The sequence below is a fragment of the Palaemon carinicauda genome, chromosome 4 (genome assembly GCF_036898095.1).
Source record: "Palaemon carinicauda isolate YSFRI2023 chromosome 4, ASM3689809v2, whole genome shotgun sequence".
Lineage (NCBI taxonomy): Eukaryota > Metazoa > Arthropoda > Malacostraca > Decapoda > Palaemonidae > Palaemon > Palaemon carinicauda.
This window is the reverse complement of record NC_090728.1, coordinates 2416178-2441938: the sequence shown is the minus strand read 5'-3', so window position 1 is coordinate 2441938 and position 25761 is coordinate 2416178. Positions and strand designations below refer to the sequence as shown.

At 42.4% G+C, this 25761-nt stretch overlaps 1 protein-coding gene across 1 annotated transcript in view; it reads left to right on the top strand.

Annotated features, from left to right (window-relative positions):
• Nucleotides 1-7981: 7981 nt before the first annotated feature.
• The window catches only part of LOC137638992 (chymotrypsin-like protease CTRL-1), an 84605-nt gene continuing 66825 nt past the window's right edge, over nucleotides 7982-25761 (top strand). The window contains exon 1 of the mRNA XM_068371321.1: nucleotides 7982-8115. Coding sequence (XP_068227422.1) covers nucleotides 7982-8115 — 134 coding nt within the window. The remainder of the gene's footprint in view (nucleotides 8116-25761) is intronic.

Below are 25761 nucleotides of genomic sequence, written 5' to 3'. Positions count from 1 at the left end.
ATCTGTTGGATATTTTTTCATTGTAATTCTATGACTCATGTCCATAACTATTATTCAAAATCTCAGGGGATGGAAAGCTCCTGGTTACGGTGGAATAACTACTGAGATGATATTGGCTGAAAATTAAGCAACTCCCAGAATGTGGCATGAGGAAGCATAACCTGATGAATAGGAATTAGGAGTGTTGTAGGAAATGGCTAAAGAAGGAGACCTGATATATTGCAATAATTACAGAGGCATCGCACTTACGTCAGTTGTCGTGAAAATATAAAGTATGTTTATTCTACTGAGACAAGAGAGAAATATTGATGAAAAGCTAAGAGATGAAAAAGCAGGATTCAAAAGGGGTAGAAGTTGTACTGACCACATTTTTATTTTGAAACATGTACAACAATGCTTAGAATATATAAATCCTCTTTTGATGGCATTCAAGGACTACGAGATGCCTTTGATAGAGCACTGGCCAATTTTGGGGAGAATACTGCGTTATTATGGAATTCCTCTAAATTATGTATATTTGATTAATTCTGTTCATATGTATAGGTAGAGGAAAGTTCATGTTAGTGGAATCCTATCAAATGAAATTCCAGTGAGCAGCAGAGTATGATTAGTAATACAGGGTCTTTAGAATTGTAGTTTAATGAAGGATTAAAAAAAAAGCAAATCAGTCAATGGCTAGGTCAAGTAAAATTTGAAATTAAATCACCTGAAATTACATATAAAAATCGGGATATGTAACTTTAGTGAGATCTGTGTTACTGTATGGATACGAGTCATTTTATGAAAATGAAACAGTCTACAACATATTTAGTAGATTTGAGAATAAAGCCCTTAGAAGAATATTGGGAGTTGAATGGTAGGACAGGATTAGATAAAAACTATAAGAGATTTCTTGAGTGCCGTTTGTGGATCATGGTGAGGGGTAGATGAAGATGGTTTGGGCAGGCTCTTCAGACTCGACAGCAGAGATTAGTTCACCATACATTCAACTGGGCTTCTCAAGGTACTAGAAGAGTTGGGAGACCCAAGCCTACACGGCTGATGACTATAAAGCGTGAAGTCGAAGTTAATGAATGGGAAGAATTGAATTAGAGGCCTAATATAGAGACGTGTGGCAAAATCTAATCGAGGCCCTTTGCGTCAATAGGCGTATGATGAGATAATGATGGTGATGTGGAATATTTGTAATTAGTTTATTGTTTTACATGTGTTGATGATCTCGCTCTCTTGCCCAAGTGCCATATTGAATTCAGTGTCAGATTCTTCTGATTTTCAGACTTTTAGTGAAAAAAAAAAAAAATCGTGTTTTTATGTTTTTTGTCAGCGTGCAAAGTTTTCACAAAGATTCCTGTAGTTCCATTTTCGTATGAGTTATTTGTAATTAGATGACTGTTTTACATGTAAAATTATGCAGCTGCCCTGGCCACTTTTTTTTTTTTTCATTAATTTTTTTCGGAATTTTAGTCCATTTTGTCAAGTATTTCTGTGCGATTGCGAAAATCATCCTTATTTTTTGTCTTTTCTTTTATTTATTCTGTCTGAGTGCCATATTTGATTAAGTTGGATTTCTCTGATTTTTTTTGGGTGGGTGGGGGGGAATTTCTGTAAAAAAAAAAAAATAGCATTTTCATGCTGTTTGTCAGCTTGCAAAATTTTCACAAATACACCTGCAGCTCCTTTTTTTGTGTGGATTATTCGCAATAAGATGATTGTGTGACGGTGCCGAGAGAGAGGTTATGACTCAAAGGCAGGATGCAATCAACTGAGTTGTTTATTAAAGAACACTCTCCTTTATATACGAAACCTCAAAGCAACAAGAATTTTCATGTTCAAATATTGACAATGTTACAGAGGAGAAAAGCAGACATGAATTTTCATGTTCGTTTTAGTGCGAGGGAAGAGCGAAGATACAGGCATAATATATACAAAAGGAATTATGTACAATTGTGTGACATACGGTTGGTACATGGCTCCCCCCCTAGAAATGACATACTGTACAACTTAAATAGGGCGCCCTGATCTAGAGAGGCGAACTGTAGGTGGGTCATCTGGCAGGAGATAAGCAGGTTTTAGACGATCAATGGAGACCTAGTCTTCTTTGCCACGAATGTTTAGTAGGAATGCTTTCGGACTGCGTCGGATCACAAGGAAAGGGCCCGTGTAAGGGGGCGTTTGTGGTGGCTTGGTAGTGTCGTTGCGCAGGAAGACGTGCGTTGCAGAGTGTAAGTCTGTTGGTATGTGATGCTTTGCTGGGGGCTTGTAAGTCTGGCGGCACGGAGTAAATTTTCCCACGACGTGACGTATGCGCTGGAGATCGTCAGAGGAGGTTGTAGAAGGAAAAAATTCGGCAGGGACGACCAACGGGTCGCCATACACCATTTCAGCTGCCGAGACGTCGAGGGCGTCTTTAGGAGTGGTCCTTAGTCCCAGGAGGACCCAGGGAAGCTGAGTAAACCAGTTGCAATCCTTGCAGCGGGACATCAAAGTTGCTTTGAGGGTGCGATGAAAACGTTCAACCATTCCATTGGCAGCGGGGTTGTAGGCCGTTGTCTGATGTAGGGTGATGCCCAGGAGATTCGCTAATGATGTCCACAATTGAGAGGTGAAAGTGGTTCCCCTGTCGGAAGTAATATGTTCAGGGATACCAAATCTTGCAATCCATCCAGAGAGTAAGGCAGATGTACATGAGGCGGACGTTGCAGTTTCCATGGGAATGGCTTCAGGCCAACGGGTGGAGCGGTTGATGATGGTAAACAGGGAACGATGTCCTTGTGATGTAGGTAGGGGGCCTACAACGTCGACGTGAATGTGTGCGAAACGACGCTGAGGCTGAGGAAAGGTACCCACTCCTGAATCCGTGTCTCGATGTACTTTGGAAGTTTGGCAAGAAGTACAGGCGCGGACCCAATCCTTAGCATCCTTAGAAATACCGTGCCAAATGAACTTTGCCTTCAGCAGCTGTGCAGTAGAACGGCACAAGGGATGTGAAAGGCAGTGAATGAAATCAAACACCTGTCGGCGCATGGGAGCAGGAATCCAAGGTCGCGGTCTGCCAGTACTGACGTCACAGAGGAGGGTGGTGTTGGAGTCTTCGAAGGGAAAGTCTTCCCAACGGAAGGACGTGCAGTATGTCCTACATGCTTGATACTCTGGATCCTGTCGTTGGGCTTCAGCCAGGGCGTTGTAATCCAATCCCAGTTGAACGGCAGCCAACGTGTTTCTTAACAGGGCATCGGCAACGGGATTCATTTTCCCAGGGACGTATTGAAGGGTGCAATTGTATTCAGCCACGGCGGAGAGATGTCGGCGTTGCCGGGTGGACCAGGCATCAGACTGTCGAGTAAAGGCGTGCACCAGAGGCATGTGGTCTGTGCAAATGACGAAGGGCGTACCTTCTAAGAAATGGCGAAAGTGACGGACAGCCAAGTGCACTGTCAGTAATTCTCGATAGAAGGTAGAATAACCCGATTCTGCCTTGGACAGTTTTCTGCTGAAGAAGGCCAATGGGCGGGGCGAGCCGTTGACCACCTGCTCGAGTACTGCACCAATAGCGACGTCGCTGGCATCGGTGGAGAGAAGGAGAGGGGCGTGTGGGATAGGAAAAGTGAGAGCCGCAGCAGGTGATAGGGCCTTCTTTGCATTGCAGAAGGCTGCATCTTGAAGGGGACCCCACTTCAGGTCCTTCGGCTTGCCCTTGAGGGAGGCGTAGAGGGGAGCAAGAGTGGCGGCAATGGCTGGCAGAAAACAGTGATAATAGTTGATCATGCCCAAGAATTCCTGCAGAGCTTTGACGGTCGAGGGCACGGGGAAGTTCTGAACGGCTGCTACCTTCTCAGGGAGGGGGTGGACACCTTCAGGAGTGATGCGGTGCCCTAAGAACGACACTTCGTTGACGCCAAAAGTACACTTGTCGTACCGGACTACAAGCCCGTTTTGTTGCAGGCGGTCGAGCACGATGCGCAGGTGACGGAGGTGTTCCTCTTTTGAGGAGGAGAACATAAGTATGTCGTCCACATAACATACAAAGAAAGGGAGGCCCCCTAAGATGCCATCCATGAGACGTTGAAACGTGGCCCCAGCATTACGAAGGCCAAAACAGGAGTAATTGAAGGTGTATGTACCAAACGGAGTGGTGATGGCAGTCTTGGGAATGTCTTCTGGGTTCATAGGCACCTGATAATAACCCTTCAGGAGGTCGAGCGTAGAGAAAACCTTTGCTTTGTGCAGGTAGGAGGTCACGTCGGCAATGTTTGGGAGGGGGTAGTGATCCGGTTCTGTTTGCATGTTCAGGCGCCTGTAATCCCCGCACGGACGGAGGGAGCCGTCTTTCTTCAGAATGATGTGTAAAGGTGACGACCATGGGCTGGAAGCCTTTTGGCAAAGGCCCCTTTCTTCCACTTCGGCGAACGTCTGTTTGGCGGCTGCCAATCGTTCCGGTGCCGGACGTCTGAATTTTGCGAAGACTGGGGGTCCCGTCGTCTTGATATGGTGATAAATACCGTGCTCTGCAGGAACCGTGGGCATTTGGCGAGGTTCTGGACGGAAAACGTCTGGGTATGACGTGAGGAGGTGGGCGTAGGCATCCGTGGGTGCGCTAATGTGAAGAGCGTGGTTAGAGGGGGCGGGTTGAAGAGGTGTCGACAAGTACGAGTCTGCGTTGACCAATCCTCGGTGGGCGACATCGACCAGAAGGTGGAAATGAGAGAGGAAATCCGCACCGAGGATTGGCATGGTGACGTTAGCAACGAGAAACTTCCAATTGAAATTACTGTTTCCGAAAGATAATGTGAGGTTCTTGTAACCGTAGGTGGGTATCGCGGATCCGTTGGCAGCTACCAAGCGGACGTCGGCAGATGTAGACAGACTACGTCGTGTCTTGAAGAGTTTCCTTGGCAAAAGAGAACGACAAGCACCCGTGTCTACCAAAAATCACACGCCCGTTCCTGCATCCTGTAAAAAGAAAAGATAAGAAACACGGGAGGGCACCGCCACGAGCGATGGCCTACCTACACGTTTTTGGCCACTGACAATCCTTAGCACATTTCTTCGCAGTTGCCCGGAATCTGAAGTGGTAGTAGCAAAACTGCGGCGGATGGGAGGTAGTAAGTGGCTGTAGAAGTCGTTTGTTGGGGCGCGAATGATTGGTGGGTGGTGGGCGGCTTTGTCTCTGCTTCGGCACGTCACGGTTTGGGCGTGTATGTCCTACGGCATTCATGTCAGCTTCGGTTGACGTTGAATAGGCATCCTCTTCGTCAGGGGTGGAGGCGTTGATGGAGGTCTTAAAGTGGCTGTCCATAAGGGTGTCGGCTTTGGTCATCAAGTCCTTTATGGGTAAACTATCGACATCGGATATGGCAGCGCGTATAGGTCCGGGTAAACGGCGTATCCAAAGGGCATGAAGTAGGTTCACCTCACGAGGAGAGCCGTCTGCGGCAGGTTGAAGGCGAGCGATACTGGTCATTTCCCTGAGGGCAAGCGAAGCCCTTTGGTCCCCCAACGGTTGTTGCGAGAGCTGAAAAAGCTTTGCTACACGGGCGGCTGGCGATGGCGAGTACTGCTGCAGAAGGTATTTTTTGAGGGCGTCATACGCTATTGGCGTGTCTCCTTGTTCACAAAGCCAGTCGGATATTTCTGGGAAAGTGTCCTCGGGTATCGCCGCGAGAACATAATCTGCTTTGGTGGTTGAGCGATTCACGCCGTTGATGCGAAACTGGACTTCTGCGCGCTGAAACCAAGCAAATGCCTCTCCACTGGCAAACGGTGAAAGTTTCAATGGGGCGGCCGCATCGCCAACTGCTGTAGTAGAGTCCGTCATAGTACCAACGATGGAGGGGCGAGGGAGGTGGGTGTGGAAGGCAGTGGGAGCGAGTCGACTTCCGGGGTCATCAATATGACGGTGCCGAGAGAGAGGTTATGACTCAAAGGCAGGATGCAATCAACTGAGTTGTTTATTAAAGAATACTCTCCTTTATATACAAAATCTCAAAGCAACAAGAATTTTCATGTTCAAATATTGACAATGTTACAGAGTAGAAAAGCAGACATGAATTTTCATGTTCGTTTTAGTGCGAGGGAAGAGCGAAGATACAAGCATAATATATACAAAAGGAATTATGTACAATTGTGTGACACACGGTTGGTACAATTGTTTGATATGTGACGTTAATGCAGCTACTCTGGCCACGTGGCATTTTCTATTCCTTCTTTTTTTCCTTTTTATTCTGAGTTTTAGTAATTTTTGTCAAGCAGCTTTTTCCTATGTTGACAGGGCTTGTGTGCGCTTGGTAAATTTTTACTTAATTTAGTTCCTTCCTTTTTTAAGTAATACTAGTTTTTTCTCACATGGATTACTTGTGGTAAGGTTCATAGACGTCTGTTGATAATCCTACTACCCGGCCCAAGTACCATACTGGATTAAGTGTTAGATTTTTCTGATTTTTATGCATTTTTATGATTTTTTTTTCAGGTTTTGTGATGGTCTGTAGTTATCTGACCCTTGGGGACATCGAATCCCTACTCCTTGAAGACCTAGATGATCAGAGTGATACGGAGATACCCCCTAATGCCCTCCAGGAGGTCTGAGGGTCTTGACCAGACACCTACAACACCTAGTGTGTGTCTCTTTGTTCATCTGTTCAACGCTATATTCCCTTCATAGACCCTCCCACAAACGATTCTAACACAACCACTCACAACAACCAAAACACCCACCAAAACACCCAGGTGAAAGTGCTCCAATGGAACGTGTGCGGACTACGAAACAAGTTTGCATTCCTGCAATCCCAAACTTCGGTGCAAAACCCTGACATGATTGTACTGCAAGAAACACTGCTCAATGAGAACACACCATTTGCGTTTTCAGGATACAAAGTATACTCTACGTATCTTTCACCAACAACAAGAGGACTAACAACTCTTGTTAAAAGCAGCATTCCCTCCAAAATAGCACCGAGCATCGACTGTGGGACAGAGACAGAGACTCTGAGTAGTCAGATATCCCTACTTGCTACAACTCTCACAGTACATAACATCTACAAATCCCCCAGCAAAAAGCATCAATGCTGAGGTGCTTTTTGCCGCCGCCTCCGAGGATGACACAATAATTGCAGGGGAGATCAACGCCCATCACCCGTTCCTGAACTCAGTATCTGCAGCAAATCAAACAGGCAGACACTTGCATGCCTTACTGCAAAAATATCCGGATGTAACACTCCTCAACATTGTTACAGAAGCCACCCATCTAAAAGGAGGACGCCTAGACCTCACCTTCCTCTCTAGGGCCATACAAAGAAGCGCTAGATGGTAGCTGCATCCTGTATTAACAAGCGATCACATTGCCATAGAAATCAAACTCGAATTGGAGCAATACCCCCCTCCTCCTCCACCCTCCAAAAGGTGGAACCCAGACTTTGCCAATTGGGAAAAATTCGAAACAACTATGACAGAATGGGTTCTGGGATACATAAAAAACCCTCACAATGATATCTCCACCCTATCACTCGATTTCAACAAACAACTAGATGCAACCGCAAGTGTTTCCATACCTCAGAAAAAGCACTCTGACAGGAAACATGCCGACGCCTGGTACTATAACAGCTGCATCAAAGAAATGAATACCAGAATAAATAGGACCAGAAAACTTCTCAGAAAACACAGAACTGATGAGCTCCATGACTTACTTGTGGATATCATCAAACACTCTGTGCAAGTATCACTGGAAGTCAAAACGGATAAATGGTACTCATGATGCCATGAAGTCAACTTCCGTACATCTCTAACCAAAATATGGGGCTGGTTCAACAAAGTCTCTGGGAAGTATAACACACCCAGAGTCACACACCCAGACCCGTTAGCTGAAGCCAACAAAATTGCCAACAACTTTGCTGACAGAGCTAAAAGCACCAACCTACCTCTGCAGACAATAAACAGGCAGAGAACACTGCTCCCAATCAAGGATAATATCATTGAAGCCACCTGCAACATGGTAGATGATACAGACAGCCCCTACACCATGGAGGAACTAAACACGGCCCTTGCAAGAGGCAGAAAAGACACTGTCCCGGGAGCCGACCTCATCACATACAGCATGCTGAGGAATATGGGAAGCCACGCGAAGTTGGTGTACTTGCACTTGATTAACAGAACACACACAGATAGACTACGCCCAATTACATGGAACCAACAGGACACTAAACCCATCCCAAAACCCAAGGAACCAGACACCTACCGACCCATAGCTTTGATTAGCTGCACCGAGAAAGTAGCTAAGAGAATGGTTCTCATCAGACTGCAGTGGAAAATAGGCCAATTACATCACCGCCTATATGCCTACAGGAGCTGCATAGGCACTCAAGAATGTATCACAGATGTCCTTACAACAATTAATGACAAAAAAGCCTTTGTCATATTCCTCGACCTCGAGAAAGCCTTTGAGCTAGCCAGCTCACCTGCCATTCTCTTTACACTTGTAGAAAAAAAGAGTTAAAGGACATCTACTGGCCTGGACTCGAAATTACACATCAAATCGAGAAGCCAGAGTCACCTTCCAAGAAAAAACAACCGATTTCATCCCCCTAGAAAACGGAGCACCACAAGGACGCATTCTAAGCCCCTACCTCTTCAATCTACCAATGGAGAACCTAGCCACTCTAAACCTTCCAAATGGAGTGGAAATCTTCATATATGCAGACGACATATGTATCATATGTCCAAACAAAGCACATGCAAGAAATGCCACCCAAAAGGCCTTGGACATGATCCAGACCAAATGCAATGATCTTGGCCTAAAGATCAACACCAACAAAACCAAAGCCATGGCTATAAAACATCTGCATCTCCCTCAGAACTTTACTCTGAGGGGTGAAGCCATTGAATGGGTAAATCAATTTATGTACCTTGGAGTAATCATTAGTAAAACCCTATCACCTGCTAATGAAGTAACATACCTCAGAGAGAAGACAAAGATTCGTCTATCAGCCATGAGACGAATGACCTCCCTCAAACAAGGAGTATCAAACAACTTCCTTAGACTGTTTTATCTACAAGCAATTCGATCCCACATCGATTATGCAGCACCTACTCTCACCACAATGACCGACACCCAAAAAGAATCATTGGAAGTAGTGCAAAATAACGCCATGAGACTCATCTGTGGCTCTCCAATGTAGACAAGACTCTGCTTACTTAGAGCAGAAACCAACCTAATTTTCCTGTCAGCCAGGATTGACATTAGGAATAGCAGTATTATATTCAAGTCTATCATTGCAGACAGGACAAGCCCACTCAATAACAAACTGAAAGGACTTCTACCGCTAGCAGAAGAGGTAGACCCACCTAATTCTCATGCAAAGAAACTACTAGACACACTCTGAAGGATGCAAATGTAAAATGAGGCCCACAAAACCAATGGACAACAAAAGCACGAAGGATACAGCACTCCTGCCCCTTGGGCTCAGGACCCCATCAAATACAACTTTACCATCCTACCAGCAGTAAGCAAAGCCCTCTGCACACCAGAGCAACTCACTGAAGCTGCAAAGAATGCAATCAGCAACACACCTGCACCTAACATCTACTATACCGATGTATCATTGGACTGCGCAGTCCCTGCAGCTGCTGCTGCAGTTGTCTCCCCATCAGGATATAGAGAAAATTGGAGTCTTTCTAACCATGCCTCCACATTACAAACTGAGCTAGTGGCTATTGCAGAAGCCCTAGAACACTCAGCTAACCTAAAGTATGGAAACACAACAATCCATACAGATTCCAGAGGAGCCATCCTGGCCCTCAGCAACAAGGAACCGACAGAGAATGTTTATCTCATAACAACAATCCAATTCCTAGCCTTAGATCACCAAAGCAACAACAGGCAAGAGACTTTGAATTGGATTCCAAGTCACACCGGCATCGCTGGTAATGACGAGGCCGATCACCTAGTTAAATCAGCCTTAATGTGCCAGATCATAAGCTTTACTGTGCAACCCTCACTTAAAACCATCAAGAATCAAATGGCAGCCTACTGCAGCATCCAAAAGACTAGCGAAGTAAGGCGAGCCTTCTTAGATGGATCAAGATCTGCAAAGTGGTATATTGAAGCTACAAATATACTACCACACCCAATTGCAAGGAAAACACCACGCCAGGACGCTGTCATCATCTGTAGACTGCGACTGGGATATCTATGCAGCTGGCAAATCATCCTAGGCAACGATGGAGACCCAGCAACACAGCACAGACCAATAAGACCGTACAATTACTGTAATCAAGACACAGAAGAACCGGTACAGCACTACCTACAGCACTGTCAAGAAACAAGCCTACTTCGGCAGGATCTCAACCCAAACAATCCTGCAACTGCAACAGCAATTGTCAAACACATAATTGCAAATCTTGATGCCCTCTCAGCCTTTCTCCGCAGCTATCCTCCACCAAGATAATGTAACAACAGCACCAGTTTTGCCATCTAAATAACCATTTCAACTTGTCTGTTGAGATCAGAACGACTATTGGCGGCTGAGGGCAATAACTTGTACTCCTTATAAGGAGACAGTTTTGCGCTCCTGTCCTTCCTCTCAACGATGGGGGTGGGGGGGGGGGGGGGCAGAGCCGTCGGTGGTTTTTCTGGTTTTTAACACCTCTTCCACTTGCAATCTCTCTTCTCAGTTCAGGTATCCCCCTAACCATTAATTCCCATATTTTCTCAATAATCATAATTACAAGTAAATCTTTATTTTTATATTTGTTCTAGTTTTAGAGGTACAGGAATGTTTTATTCCACCCTTTTCCTACCACTCAAGCAGCTACTATTCCCTTCTTTTCAGCTCTCTCTTGCATAGCTGAAATCTCACACTATACCTCTGCCTAATAACTTAAGCTTAAACCACCATGGAGTTTTTTACTTCACCTATACCAATATCTCCAACTAAAACTCCTCAACTCCTTCCCGAGCCCTCCTACTTATCGGGACTTATTACTTTTCTCTAACTAAAGACTGGAGCCAGTGGGCTCCTGGGAAGGATATCCCCTTCCCACTGTCACCTTCTTCACTTTAGAAACAGGCTTTAACATTGCCTGTTACCATCCTCAACCTAAAACCTAACCCAATATCCTTAAAATAAAAGGTGCAGAATACCCCCTACCCCAATTACCTATCCCAAAAAATCCTATCAAAACACCTACGGGCTGCAAGATTGCAAGAGCCCGTGTCTGGCCAAAAGAGCCAGGCAGTCTTCAACAACAAAACAACAAGGCTGGCACCCTAGACTTCTTCAACTTTTCAACAATAATCGAGAAATCTAATGTCACTCTTTTTATTTTGTTCTAGTACCACCTTGATGGGCCTACGGGTCCCATAATTACAAACCCCTTAAAACTGCTTTCAATGATAATGGAACAATTGCAATGAATTTCGACATAGATATTTTATGAGCATAGGAGATTGTTTAGAGGTAAATTAATTTTGAAATTTGACCTAAAAAGGTGGTCATTGGGAGTTGCCCCACACAGCATACATTGTTTTTTTTCCATGTGATAGTGTACAGAAACTTACAGAATATTTGATGATTGATTCTTTCGTAATTTTCTTATTTTTTTTTCAGTTTTCTACAAAATGAACTAACCCAAAAAGAGATTGTACAGCAAGGACGGATCCAGACTTTTCAGTTAAGGAAAAAAGGGCACCTGTAATCACTTAAAAAGGCACTTTACAAATTTGCTCAAAAATTAATGGAATAGACAAAATTATTAGAGAAGAACCGAAAACCACTGATTGCAGTTTATACCATTATTTTATTCATCAAAATATAAATTGTTGTTATGGAAATGTAAATAGATCTGAGTTAAAAAACTCAAGACTTTTTTTACAACACCGGTAAAAAAACTATAATTAAGAAACAATTCCTGGCACCTAATTGATATCTCAAAAATCATAAAATTGAAAATACAGAATATTGTGAATAACATACTTTTCTTACGCAATGAATCACACAAGAAAACACCATTTTATACAATTCATGGATAAATCATTCACTGACAATGTCATAGTAAGAAAGAGTATAAATAGAATTGACCCAAGAAACTAAGATTTTGTTGAAAGACACATACTGGTAAATAAACTATAAAAAAAAATAAAAAAAAATTCCTGGCATTTAATTTGATAGTTTCATTTTTATAGACTAAGAGTGATGATGTGTGTGTGTGAGATAAGAGTTTTTTATATTTTGTGATATACTTCAACTTCAATAATCTAGTCCATCAAGATGTTCTTAGTAAACAGCCTTCTGCTGTTTTCATTGATAAACATTCCAATAATGGCTTTTACATCAACTTCTACGTTGTAGTGTATATGCATCAGACCTAGCCCAGTCAACCTCTCAACACTCATTCTATTCCTGAGGTAGGTTTTTACACGTCTTAATGCTCAAAACGATCTTTCTGCTGTTGAACTGCCAATTGGTGACACACAGCCAATGGCAAGTAGTTTATAGATGTTGGGGTAAATGTCTGGATCGCACAGCCTTATACATTCTATAAGATTTGTCGACAACTGGTCTACTATAAAAAAAACGATTTTTCCGATGGTTTAACTCATCAGTCAGCGACAGGGGAGAAGGAAGGTCATTCTCCTAATACAAGAGTTTCTCTGCTAGATTCTCAAGATCATGATTTTCCAGGATTAACCTTGGAATTACCTCAAACAGCGTAGCAGCATTCCTGGACTCATGATTAAAACGAGTATCCATCTCACTCAGGAGATGATCCACAAGTGGGGCTGCTAGATTTATACGAAAATACTCTTCAGTGGTTTGTGCAGGGGCATTACTACGATGGATCTGATGTTGAGCTGTACGTGGTCTTGCCACTGATCCCCCAACAGCTTTTGTGAGCTTTGAGGATTCAGCAAATCACTGAGAAAACTTGGTATCTAGACTGTCTCTCAAATCTTTAATTTCTCTAATGGTTGAATCAACCATATTATATGCCTCATAGCAGTCCAGATCACTCCTTTGGAGTTTCACTGCATTTGGGCGTATTACATATAGGGTTTGAGTTGTTGCATAAAATGCAATAACAAACTCAAAGCTCTTCATTGTTGAAAAAAGGCCACGGGCCTTGATTCTTGTATCAGAGTCCCAACTCCAATCTTCATTTCCTATGATATCAGTAAACTCATGTGGGCTGAATATCACTTCCAGGGTCGTTACTGTAGGTATGTATAGTTCATGGAAGGTGTTGAAACTGTAATGACACCGCTCCCTCCGTCGTCCAGAAATTCAACAAATTGTCTATTTATTTAAATTCTCCTTTCGCCACACCGTGGCTTCCTATATATATGTATTCCGCTCCCTCAGAGCTACAATTTGACATATGTATTATTTCATTACATGTTTCTGTTTACTTGCAATTCGTGTATTTGTTCATGTGAGAAAACACATATATTTTGGCGGGAAGTTCAAGCTGAATTGGCGCCTACGCCATGCTACCTTTCCGTCCGCATCCTGTATTATATTCCCACGCATGTTTGAATAAACTATCAGTTGATGTTGGTGACGCTTGTCTCACTGTCCTTGCAACTGGTGACCCCGGAGTTGAAGTAGCATCAGCGGTTTTGGCTTTGCCATTAACGGACTTATTACGGCCGTGCTACCTTCTCTTTACTCCGTTACCTTAGGCGTGAGCTTCAGCCTTCGGTTCTCCCACACCTCGGTGCATGTAAGGCAGTAGGATGAGCTTAACCGACATATCAACTTCCCACCTCTTCGCCGACTCGTCGTCTGACCACAATGCCGGAAGCAACACACCCATCGCACCCAGCGGCCTCACCTTCACGCCCAAAGTCAAACTGCCACCCTTTTCTCAACACAACACCGCTTCCTGGTTCCTGAGAGCAGACGTACTCTTCCGAGTCGCTAGACTCAGCGACTCCTGTGCCAAGGCCGACATTGTTCTCACCTCCATCCCGGAAGAGGTATTCGACAAGATTTCCCCATGGCTCGACGCCCAGGCCGGCCAAGTTTCATACGATGACCTGAGAACGAAACTCATTGGTATCTACTCCTTCTCCGTTTCAGCAAGGGTACAGAAAGTCCTGGACCTCGCCGGCAAGCCCATGGGTGACACCTCTCCTGTCGAGGCGTGGGACGAGTTAACCGGCCTGCTTATGCTCCCCGAAACAGACAGCAACGGCCGACGGCGTGAAATCAGCCTATCCCGCGAGATCTTCCTTCGACGCCTACCACAGGACGTAAGGGCCCAATTGACAGACGCCGATACGCTTCCGATGAACGAACTCCTGTCGAAGGCTCAGAAGCTCTACGAGGCCTCCAAAGCATCTCGCCTCGGAGCATCATCAGTATCGTCTTCGTTCTCCTCCTTCCGCAGCTACTCTTCCATAGACTCCTCGGCAACGGCTCCTGAGGACGACGAGATCAACGCTCTAGCAAGAAAGAAACTGCCGCAACCGACACGACCGAACCCTAGGACTAACCCAGCATGGTGCTTCTACCACCAACAGTTCGGCAGTGACGCCAAGAAATGTAGAGCACCATGCAGTTTCTCTCTTGATAGCTCACTTGGTAGAGTCACTGTAGGCATGGTTTCCAGCCGCACAGGTGGGGGTTCGAATCACCACCCGGCCAGAAGCTATTACCATAAAATGAATTCCAAGTGGATATATATTCCCAAGATAGAATTCGGTATTAAATGCCATTCGTGGGTGATATTTACATTGATTGAAATCATGTGTGCTTGTGATATATGTTCATTTAAAATAACCACTTGATACAAACTCACGATTCAGCTATCATGGTGGAGATGGGTTTATTTCAAGTCTATGAATAGATTCCTGAATTCGACAGGAATATGTACGGAGATTTGTCATAAACTTATATATCTCTTGATAGCTCACTCGGTAGAGTCACTGTAGGCATGGTTTCCAGCCGCACAGGTGGGGGTTCGAATCTCCACCCGGCCAGAAGCTATTACCATAAAGTGAATTCCAAGTGGATATATATTCCCAAGATAGAATTCGGTATTAAATGCCATTCGTGGGTGATATTTACATTGATTGAAATCACGTGTGCTTGTGATATATGTTCATTTAAAATAACCACGTGTTACAAACTCACGATTCAGCTATCATGGTGAAGATGGGTTTATTTCAAGTCTATGAATAGATTCCTGAATTCGACAGGAATATGTACGGAGATTTGTCATAAACTTTTATCTCTCTTGAAAGCTCACTCGGTAGAGTCACTGTAGGCATGGTTTCCAGCCGCACAGGGGGGGGTTCGAATCTCCACCCGGCCAGAAGCTATTACCATAAAATGAATTCCAAGTGGATATATATTCCCAAGATAGAATTCGGTATTAAATGCCATTCGTGGGTGATATTTACATATATATATATATATATATATATATATATATATATATATATATATATATGCATATATATAGACATATATATATATATATATATATATATATATATATATATATATATATATATATATATATGTATATATATATATATATATATATATATATATATATATATATATATATATTACAGATGTAATCTTCTTTAACATGATGTTAACTCACTATATGGAAGTCCACATAAGGAAAATTGTGTACAAGTAGAAATTGTACCAACCATGTGTCACACAATTGTACATAATTCCTTTTGCATATATTATGCTTGTATCTTCGCTCTTCCCTCGCACTACACGAACATGAAAATTCATGTCTGCTGTTTCCTCTGTAACATTGTCTGTCTTGTTAACTTGTTATGTCCTGTTGCCTTGAGGTTTTGTATATAAAGGAGAGTGTTCTATAACAATATAACTCAGTTAATTGCATCCTACCTTTGAGTTCACAACCCTCTCTCGGCCCGTCACATTGATGACCCCGGAAGTCGACTCGCTCCCACTGCCTTCCACCCCCACCTCCCTCGCCCCTCCATCGTTGGTACTATGACGGAGACGGACTCTACTACAGCAGTTGGCGCTGCGGCCGCCCCATTAAAACTTTCACTGTTCGCCAGCGGAGAAGCGTTTGCTTGGTTTCAACGCGCAGAAGTCCACTTTCGTATCAGGGGCGTGACTCGCTCAACCACCAAAGCGGATTATGTTCTCGCGGCGATACCCGAGGACACCTTCCCAGATATATCCGACTGGCTTTGTGAACAAGGAGACACCCCAATAGCGTATGACGCCCTCAAAACATACCTTCTGCAGCAGTACTCGCCGTCGCCAGCCGCCCGTATAGCAAAGCTTTTTCAGCTCTTGCAACAACCGTTGGGGGACCAAAGGGCTTCGCTTGCCTTCAGGGAAATGACCAGTATCGCTCGCCTTCAACCTGCCGCAGACGGCTCTCCTCGTGAGGTGAACCTACTCCGTGCCCTTTGGATACGCCGTTTACCCGAACCTGTACGCGCTGCCATACCCGATGTCGATAGTTCACCCATAAAGGACTTGATGACCAAAGCCGACGCCCTTATGGACAGCCACTTCAAGACCTCCATTAACGCCTCCACCCCTGACGACGAGGATGCCTATTCAACGTCAACCGAAGCTGACATGAATGCCGTAGGACATACACGCCTACCCCGTGACGTGCCGAAGCGGCGACAAAGCCGCCCACCACCCACCTATCGCTCACGCCCTAACGAACGACTTCTACAGCCACTTACTACCTCCCATCCGCCGCAGTTTTGCTACTACCACTTCAGATTCGGGGCAACCGCGAAGAAATGTGCCAAGGATTGTCAGTGGACAAAAAATGTGTAAGTAGGCCATCGCTTGTGGCGGTGGCCTCCCATGTTTCTAATCTTTTCTTTTTACAGGATGCAGGAACGGGCGTGCGATTTTTGGTAGACACGAGTGCTTGTCGTTCTCTTTTGCCAAAGAAACTCTTCAAGGCACGACGTAGTCTGTCTACATCTGCCGACGTCCGCTTGGTAGCTGCCAATGGATCTGCGATACCCACCTACGGTTACGAGAACCTCACATTATCGTTCGGAAACAGTAAATTCAATTGGAAATTTTCTCGTTGCTGATATCACAATGCCAATCCTCGTTGTGGATTTCCTCTCTCATTTCCACCTTCTGGTCGATGTCGCCCACCGAGGATTGGTCAACGCAGACTCGTACTTGTCGACACCTCTTCAACCCTCCCCCTCTAACCTCGCTCTCCACATCAGCGCACCCACGGATGCCTACGGCCACCTCCTCACGTCGTACCCGGAAGTTTTCCCTCCAGAACTTCGCCTAACGCCCACGGTTCCTGCCAAGCACGGTATTTATCACCATATCAAGACGACGGGACCCCCAGTCTTCGCAAAATTCAGACGTCTGGCACCGGAACGATTGGCAGCCGCCAAACAGACGTTCGCCGAAATGGAGAAAATGGGCCTTTGCCAAAAGGCCTCCAGCCCATGGTCGTCACCCTTACACATCGTTCTGAAGAAAGACGGCTCCCTCCGTCCGTGCGGGGATTACAGGCGCCTGAACATGCAAACAGAACCGGATCACTACCCCCTCCCAAACATTGCCGATGTGACCTCCTACCTGCACAAAGCGAAGGTTTTCTCTACGCTCGACCTCCTGAAGGGGTATTATGAGGTGCCTATGAACCCAAAAGACATCCCCAAGACCGCCATCACCACTCCGTTTGGCATATACACCTTCAATTACTCCTGTTTTGGCTTTCGTAATGCTGGGGCAACGTTTTAATGTCTCATGGATGCCATCTTAGGGGACCTCCCTTTCTGTGTATGTTATGTGGACGACATAGCTATGTTCTCCTCCTCAAAAGAGGAACACCTCCGTCACCTGCGCATCGTGCTCGACCGCCTGCAACAAAACGGCCTTGTAGTCCGGTACGACAAGTGTACCTTTGGCGTCAACGAAGTGTCGTTCTTAGGGCACCGTATCACTCCTGAAGGAGTCCATCCCCTCCCTGAGAAGGTAGCAGCCGTTCAGAATTTCCCCACGCCCTCGACCGTCAAAGCTCTGCAGGAATTCTTGGGCATGATCAACTATTATCACCGTTTTCTACCAGCCATTGCCGCCACTCTTGCTCCCCTCTACGCCTCCCTCAAGGGCAAGCCAAAGGACCTGAAGTGGGGTCCCCTTCAAGAAGCAGCCTTCTGCAATGCAAAGAAGGCTCTATCAACTGCTGCGGCTCTCACTTTTCCTATCCCACACGCCCCTCTCCTTCTCTCCACTGATGCCAGCGACGTCGCTATTGGTGCAGTACTCGAGCAGGTGGTCAAAGGCTCGCCCTGCCCATTGGCCTTCTTCAGCAGAAAACTGTCCAAGGCAGAATCGGGTTATTCTACCATCGATCGAGAATTGCTGGCGGTGCACTTGGCTGTCCGTCACTTTCGCCATTTCTTAGAGGATACGCCCTTTTTCATTCGCACAGACCACATGCCTCTGGTGCACGCCTTCACTCGACAGTCTGACGCCTGGTCCGCCCGTCAACGCCGACATCTCTGCCGTGGCTGAATACAATTGCACCCTCCAATACGTCCCTGGGAAAATGAATCCCGTTGCCGATGCCCTGTCAAGAAACATGTTGGCTGCCGTTCAACTGGGATTGGATTACAACGCCCTGGCTGAAGCCCAATGACAGGATCCAGAGTATCGAGCTTGTAGGACATCCTGCACGTCCCTCCGTTGGGAAGATTTTCCCCTCGAAGACTCCAACACCACCCTCCTCTGTGACGTCAGTACTGGTAGACCGCGACCTTGGATTCCTGCTCCCATGCGCCGACAGGTGTTTGATTTCATTCACGGCCTTTCACATCCCTCGTGCCGTTCTACTGCACAGCTGCTGAAGGCAAAGTTCATTTGGCACGGCATTTCTAAGGATGCTAAGGATTGGGTCCGCGCCTGTACTTCTTGCCAAACTTCCAAAGTACATCGACACACGGATTCAGGAGTGGGCACCTTTCCTCAACCTCAGCGTCGTTTCGCACACATTCACGTCGATGTTGTAGGCCCCCTACCCACATCACAAGGACATCGTTACCTGTTTACCGTCATCGACCGCTCCACTCGTTGGCCTGAAGCCATTCCCATGGAAACTGCAACGTCCACCTCATGTACATCTGCCTTACTCTCTGGATGGATTGCAAGATTTGGTATCCCTGAACATATTACTTCTGACAGGGGAACCACTTTCACCTCTCAATTGTGGACGTCATTAGCGAATCTCCTGGGCATCACCCTACATCAGACAACGGCCTACAACCCCGCTGCCAATGGAATGGTTGAACGTTTTCATCGCACCCTTTGATGTCCCGCTGCAAGGATTGCAACTGGTTTACTCAGCTTCCCTGGGTCCTCCTGGGACTAAGGACCACTCCTAAAGACGCCCTCGACGTCTCGGCAGCTGAAATGGTGTATGGCGACCCGTTGGTCGTCCCTTCCGAATTTTTTCCTTCTACAACCTCCTCCGACGATCTCCAGTGCATACGTCACGTCGTGGGAAAATTTACTCCGTGCCGCCAGACTTACAAGCCCCCAGTGAAGCATCACATACCAACGGACTTGCACTCTGCAACGCACGTCTTCCTAAGCAACGACGCTAGCAAGCCACCACTAACGCCCCCTTACACGGGCCCTTTCCTTGTGATCCGACGCAGTCCGAAAGCATTCCTACTAAACATTCGGGGCAAAGAAGACTGGGTCTCCATTGATCGTCTAAAACCTGCTTATCTTCTGCCATATGACCCGCCTACAGTTCGCCTCTCCAGATCAGGGCGCCCTATTTAACATATACAGTATGTCATTTTTAGGGGGGGAGCCATGTACCAACCGTGTGTCACACAAAAGTACATAATTCATTTTGCATATATTATGCTTGTATCTTCGCTCTTCCCTCGCACTAAACGAACATGAAAATTCATGTCTGCTGTTTCCTCTGTAACATTGTCTTGTTACCTTGTTATGTCTTGTTGCCTTGAGGTTTTGTATATAAAGGAGAGTGTTCTATAACAATATAACTCAGTTGATTGCATCCTGCCTTTTAGTTCACAACCCTCTCTCGGCCCGTCACAAAATACACAACAATTTCGTCCACCACTGAATCTCTTTTTGAAGCGTTTATATAGAAAAAATGAATACACACGTTCATGCATGCAAAAAATGCTTCAAATCATAGGATAAATAATAAACTATACTAATTACTACCTAACAGGCAAAAGTCACTTAACATCAGGATAAAATCAATAAAGTTTGAATTATAAATTAACAGGAAAAGAAGTAACGGAACCTTCGACAAGCACCTAAGTAAACAAAACAAGCCAAAAACATTACAATAACATTTTTGAGTTTATACTGACACATTATACAGTGTAAAATGAAAGGATCTATTTTATATATGCCTGGAGATAAATAAAAATTCTTATTCTTGCGTTAAAATATACACGCTGCTTCAATGACATTTCTCTCTATAAAATCAGTGTTTTTGAACAAAATTTTCGAATGTTGTCAATCAATTTGATAATTACATATATCATTATGGACACAAACGGCATTACTTTTGTTATTTTTTCTTATATTAATCTTATGATTCAACATTTGTTTATCTAATGATTTCCCAGATTTTTTAATATAAAAATTTCCACATCTACACGGTATCTCATAAACTATACCTTCATTACTGTCAGGTTTGTTACAAATTAAAATTCTGCCAATGGTATTCCGATAAAAAAATGTAGGATCAATCCCCACCAATATTAGAGGAGCAATTATAGGCTCAAAATTAGGATGGTATGGTTGGGAGAGAAAATGGGGTTTACTTATCCTATTCCTTTGGGGCAAATAAAAAGTTTTTCTTGCGAGTGTCAAGCTTTTGTCTATGTCTTGTGGGCTAAAATTATTTTGAAAACATTTGATGTATATTTCTAAATTCTTTGTTAATATATTCGGGACTGCAGATATTGAGAGAGCTTAGAAACATGGATCTTAAAGCAGTCAGCTTAACGTCCGATTTATGACATGAATAGTTATTTATTATAAGGTTATTATTTGTGGGTTTTCTGTACATCTTAAATTTAAGATTAAAGTAATAGTTGACCTTATGAATATCATATGTAAAATGTATATATATATATATATATATATATATATATATATATATATATATATATATATATATATATATATATATATATATATATATATATTAGCCTTTTTTACCTTTCCTTTTCACAGATAGATGAATTTCCTAAAGTTTACTACAAAATAATATGGAATAGGAAAAATAGGTACACAACAAAAAATTTTAAGTCGTTATGGAAATATGCATTTAAGTTACCTAAATCGTGACAGAAATTTGACGTGATCAGTCCAGAGTATACGAAATTCGTCACCTTACTGCCAAGGATTTCATTAGGTTTAGGAAGGCATTTCCTCCACCAGGTTGCTCATCCGTTTTTATAATATTTGGTAAAATGTATTGCTATGATATACCGCCTAGCATGGTAATATACCTCCTAGCATTTCCTGTAAGCAACTTGCTTCTGCCTATTACTCACTTGCAAATACATTACGTAATTTGGGGATTGCCATGCAATCACCAAATGAATTGATAAAGCAGAAAAACAAAATTGTATCCATAAACATATGGAAAATGGGAACATGTATACTCTATTATGAGACGATTATATCAGCTATTTTCCGAAAAGTCGAAAAGTCGTTTCTTTTCTTTAGTCAATGAGTTGTGAAGCAAAATAAAAAGGTATAATACCCTGCATTAATAGCATGTTTCCCTTTTCTATTAGTATTGTTAGTTTTTAATTTTTATTTGATAAGTAATTCATTTAGAAACAAAAAATCCTATAACAACAACTGATTTATTATACATTGCATTGTTTTAGGCATAAAACACTTGATATTTTTTTGCTAATTAAATTCATATTCACTAAATACACACACACACACACACATACACACACACTCTCTCTCTCTCTCTCTCTCTCTCTCTCTCTCTCTCTCTCTCTCTCTCTCTCTCTCTCTCTCTCTCAGTTAGTCTAACATCACATATTATGAAAGTGTATGGAAGGGCAATAAAAGAAATGAATTATTTGGTTAAAAATAATTTGTTTAATGTAGGTCAACACGATTTTGTTCCCGGTAAAAGTACACAAACCCAATTGATAGCACACCATGAAAACATATAAAATATGATAAATGAAAAAGACACAGATGTGGTATATCTAGATTAAGCAAAGGCCTTTGACAAGGTAGACCATAATATAGTAGAGAAAAAAATGAGAAAGCATTATATTAAGGGAAAGATAGGAAAATGGCTAAAAGAATTTCTACAAAACAGAAAACAGATAGTGGATGCAAATGACGAGTTATTAGCTGCACTGTTGTTTGTTATTATGATCTCAGGCATAGACTGTAATGTTAAAGACTTTATAGAGAGAAGTTTCGCCGATGACACAAGAATAAGTAGAGAAATTACTTGTGATGAAGATAGGAACTCATTACAAAGAGATCTAAACAAAATATATGAATGGGCGGAGATAGATAGGATGGTATTTAACTCCGATAAGTTTGAATCAATAAATTATGGAAACAGAAAGAATGGTATAAGCATACAGGGGACCTAATAACGAGACAATCACAAACAAGGAAGCAATTAAAGACCTTGGTGTAATGTTAAATAGGAATATGTTATACAACGACCAAATAGCAACACTGTTGGCTAAATGTAAAGCAAAAATGGGAATGGTATTCAGACACTTTAAAACAAGAAAAGCTGAAAACATGATTATGCTGTACAAAACTTATGTACGTAGTACACTCGAGTACTGCTATGTGATATGGTACCCACACTACCAAAAGAATATTGCACAAATAGAGAGTGTACAAAGGTCCTTTACTGCTAGAATAGAAGTTAAGGACCTTGACTACTGGGAAAGACTGCAATTTTTAAAATTATACAGTCTAGAAAGTAGAAGAGAACGCTACATGATAATACGAGCATAGCAACAAATCGAAGAAATTACTGAAAACATCATGGAGCTAAAAATATCAGAAAGAGCAAGCCGAGGTAGATTAATAGTGCCCAAAACTATACCAGGAAAACTAAGGAAGGCACACAGGACATTAATTCACTACGCACCAGCATCGATAATGCAGCGACTTTTTAATGCGCTGCCAGCTCATCTAAGAAATATATCAGGAGTGAGCGTAGATGTGTTTAAGAATAAGTTCGATAAACACCTAAGATGCATCCCAGACCATCCAAGACTGCAAGATGCAAAATACACCGAAGATGCATAAGCAACTCTCTGTTGGATATACGAAGTGCCTCACACTGAGGGACCTGGGGGAACCCAAACATGGAATAAGGCAATCAGGTAAGGCTCTCTCTCTCTCTCTCTCTCTCTCTCTCTCTCTCTCTCTCTCTCTCTCTCTCTCTCTCTCTCTCTCTCTCTCTAAGCAAAATCTGATGAAAAATGGGATTATCTTAGAATTTCTCCAAACGATAAACTTCCCTTGGAATTGCCATGGATTCCCCTCTTCTAAGATATTTCCTTAAAAAGAACCAAAAGTGCATCCGTGCATGTGATGATAACCCAAGTGATATCTATATTAATCGTGTATAATGGAAAAAAAATGGAATTACTTCCAAAAGGTCTCATCGTCTGGCTTTAGCAATCATTACATAGGAACGAGAAACATACTGACATTTGCTGTAAGCAATACACTTTTTTTTTTACGCAATTGCCTAAAAAAAGAATATTTATTATATAATTTGGAGGTTTTCAAGAAATAAAAACTGAACAATACACTTAAAACAAGAAATATAATTAAACACGTTACACGCAATAATGAATTAATAAAGACGCAAAAATATTCATAGAGATTAATCCATAAACATATTATAAAAGGGAACATATAATATACCCCAATATGATACACACGATTATATCAGATATTTACTAAAATAAGGCGAAAAGTCAAGTTGCAGTTTTTCAGTCAATAAGTTGTTAGGCTAAATAAAAAGGTATAATACCCTTTTTCATAGTAGGTTTCTATTTCTATAAATATTATTTCCTTTTGTATCTTTATTCAACAAACAGTTCAACTAAAATCAGAAAATTATATCAAAACAATGATTTCAATATACCGTACAGTACATTGTTGGAGGCATAAAATATTTGATATATCTGTTTTTAGTTAAATACGTTTTACTAGATATATATTTTCTCTCTCTCTCTCTCTCTCTCTCTCTCTCTCTCTCTCTCTCTCTCTCTCTCTCTCTCTCTCTCTCTCTCTCTCTCTCTCGCCCAAAGCCAAATCTGATAAAACATTGAACTGTTTTAGAATATGTCGAAACGATAAATTTCATTTGGCTTTGCTACGGATTCCCCTCTTCCATACCATTTCCTTGAACTGTGCCAACAGTGCATTCACGCATCCGATGATAACCCAAGTGATGTCTGTATTCGGAGACACTGAATGGTCCATTTACTCGTTAACTTCCGGTGAGAAAGGTAATAATTTACTACTCCTCGAAAGAAAAGACCAAGGTTCCAGACGCAATGGCACTAAAATGACACTAGTTCTCAATATATCCTCAGGCGTCTTGTCACTAATAGCATGTTTTGCTTTGGCCAGAAATATTGGTTGCTGTTTGAAAGAAATTTTATTTCATTAGTTCAAATATTCCCTCATTTATTTAAGGTATGTGTTCTTATTAAAATGGAATATGTACGATTACACTATTATACTGTATGTTACATCGCTTAGAAAAATACACAGTTCAGATGTTTTTTTTTTCTCTCTTTTTTGTGGTCATTACTTTGAGATTTTATTTTTTTTTTGAAAATAAAGATTCCAATTAAATTACATCATTTTTGTTGACTCTTAAATATTTTGTCTGAATTATTATGGTTATATAAGTTCAGATCTACCAACTGTTCCCAGATTACCACGATTTTCAAGATTTTTGTGTTTAAAGGGGTTATTATTTTTTACAAATAAATCGAAGTGCACTGTTTTGCATATCTAATATTATCAGATTATTATATGGTTAAAGATCTTGTGTTTGCCAACAACATAAAGTTATCAGAAATGTTATATATATATATATATATATATATATATATATATATATATATATATATATATATATATATATATATATATTATGACCAGCAAATTACGTAAATTCCCGAGCTCCAAAACTCACCTGCATTATATTACATAATTTGATACACAACAGAAAACGTCCAAGCTCTGAGAATGATATGCAACTCCCAGAGAATAATATATATGAACACTGAATCTCTAAAGGTCTCTTTACTTTCACTCAAAACAAATCTGGGTCATTACTTTACTTCTAATGGGAACTATTCTTGAATCAACATCTTACTTGGGTTCTTAGTCAAGGGATGCAAGCAAAGCACTGGAATTGGTGATAAAAATAATACAATCTCCACAAAAATAATTTTAGTCTATTAAAAATAAAAAAAATTGTAAAATCGAAATATTAAATGTGAACTAAATCTTAGACTAAGACAAAATGATACTTCATTAAAATTATACAATTTCTTGTTTCACTAGAAATTAATTTAAAAAAATATTCAATTCTGACAATTAATGAAAAGAGTTACCACTTTAACACTATAGAAAATAAATCAAATTTACACTTACATAAATTTAACTGCTACTCATATGTCCCTAAGGTCACAAAAGGGTAGCAAACAGCTAAGCAAAATATATATAC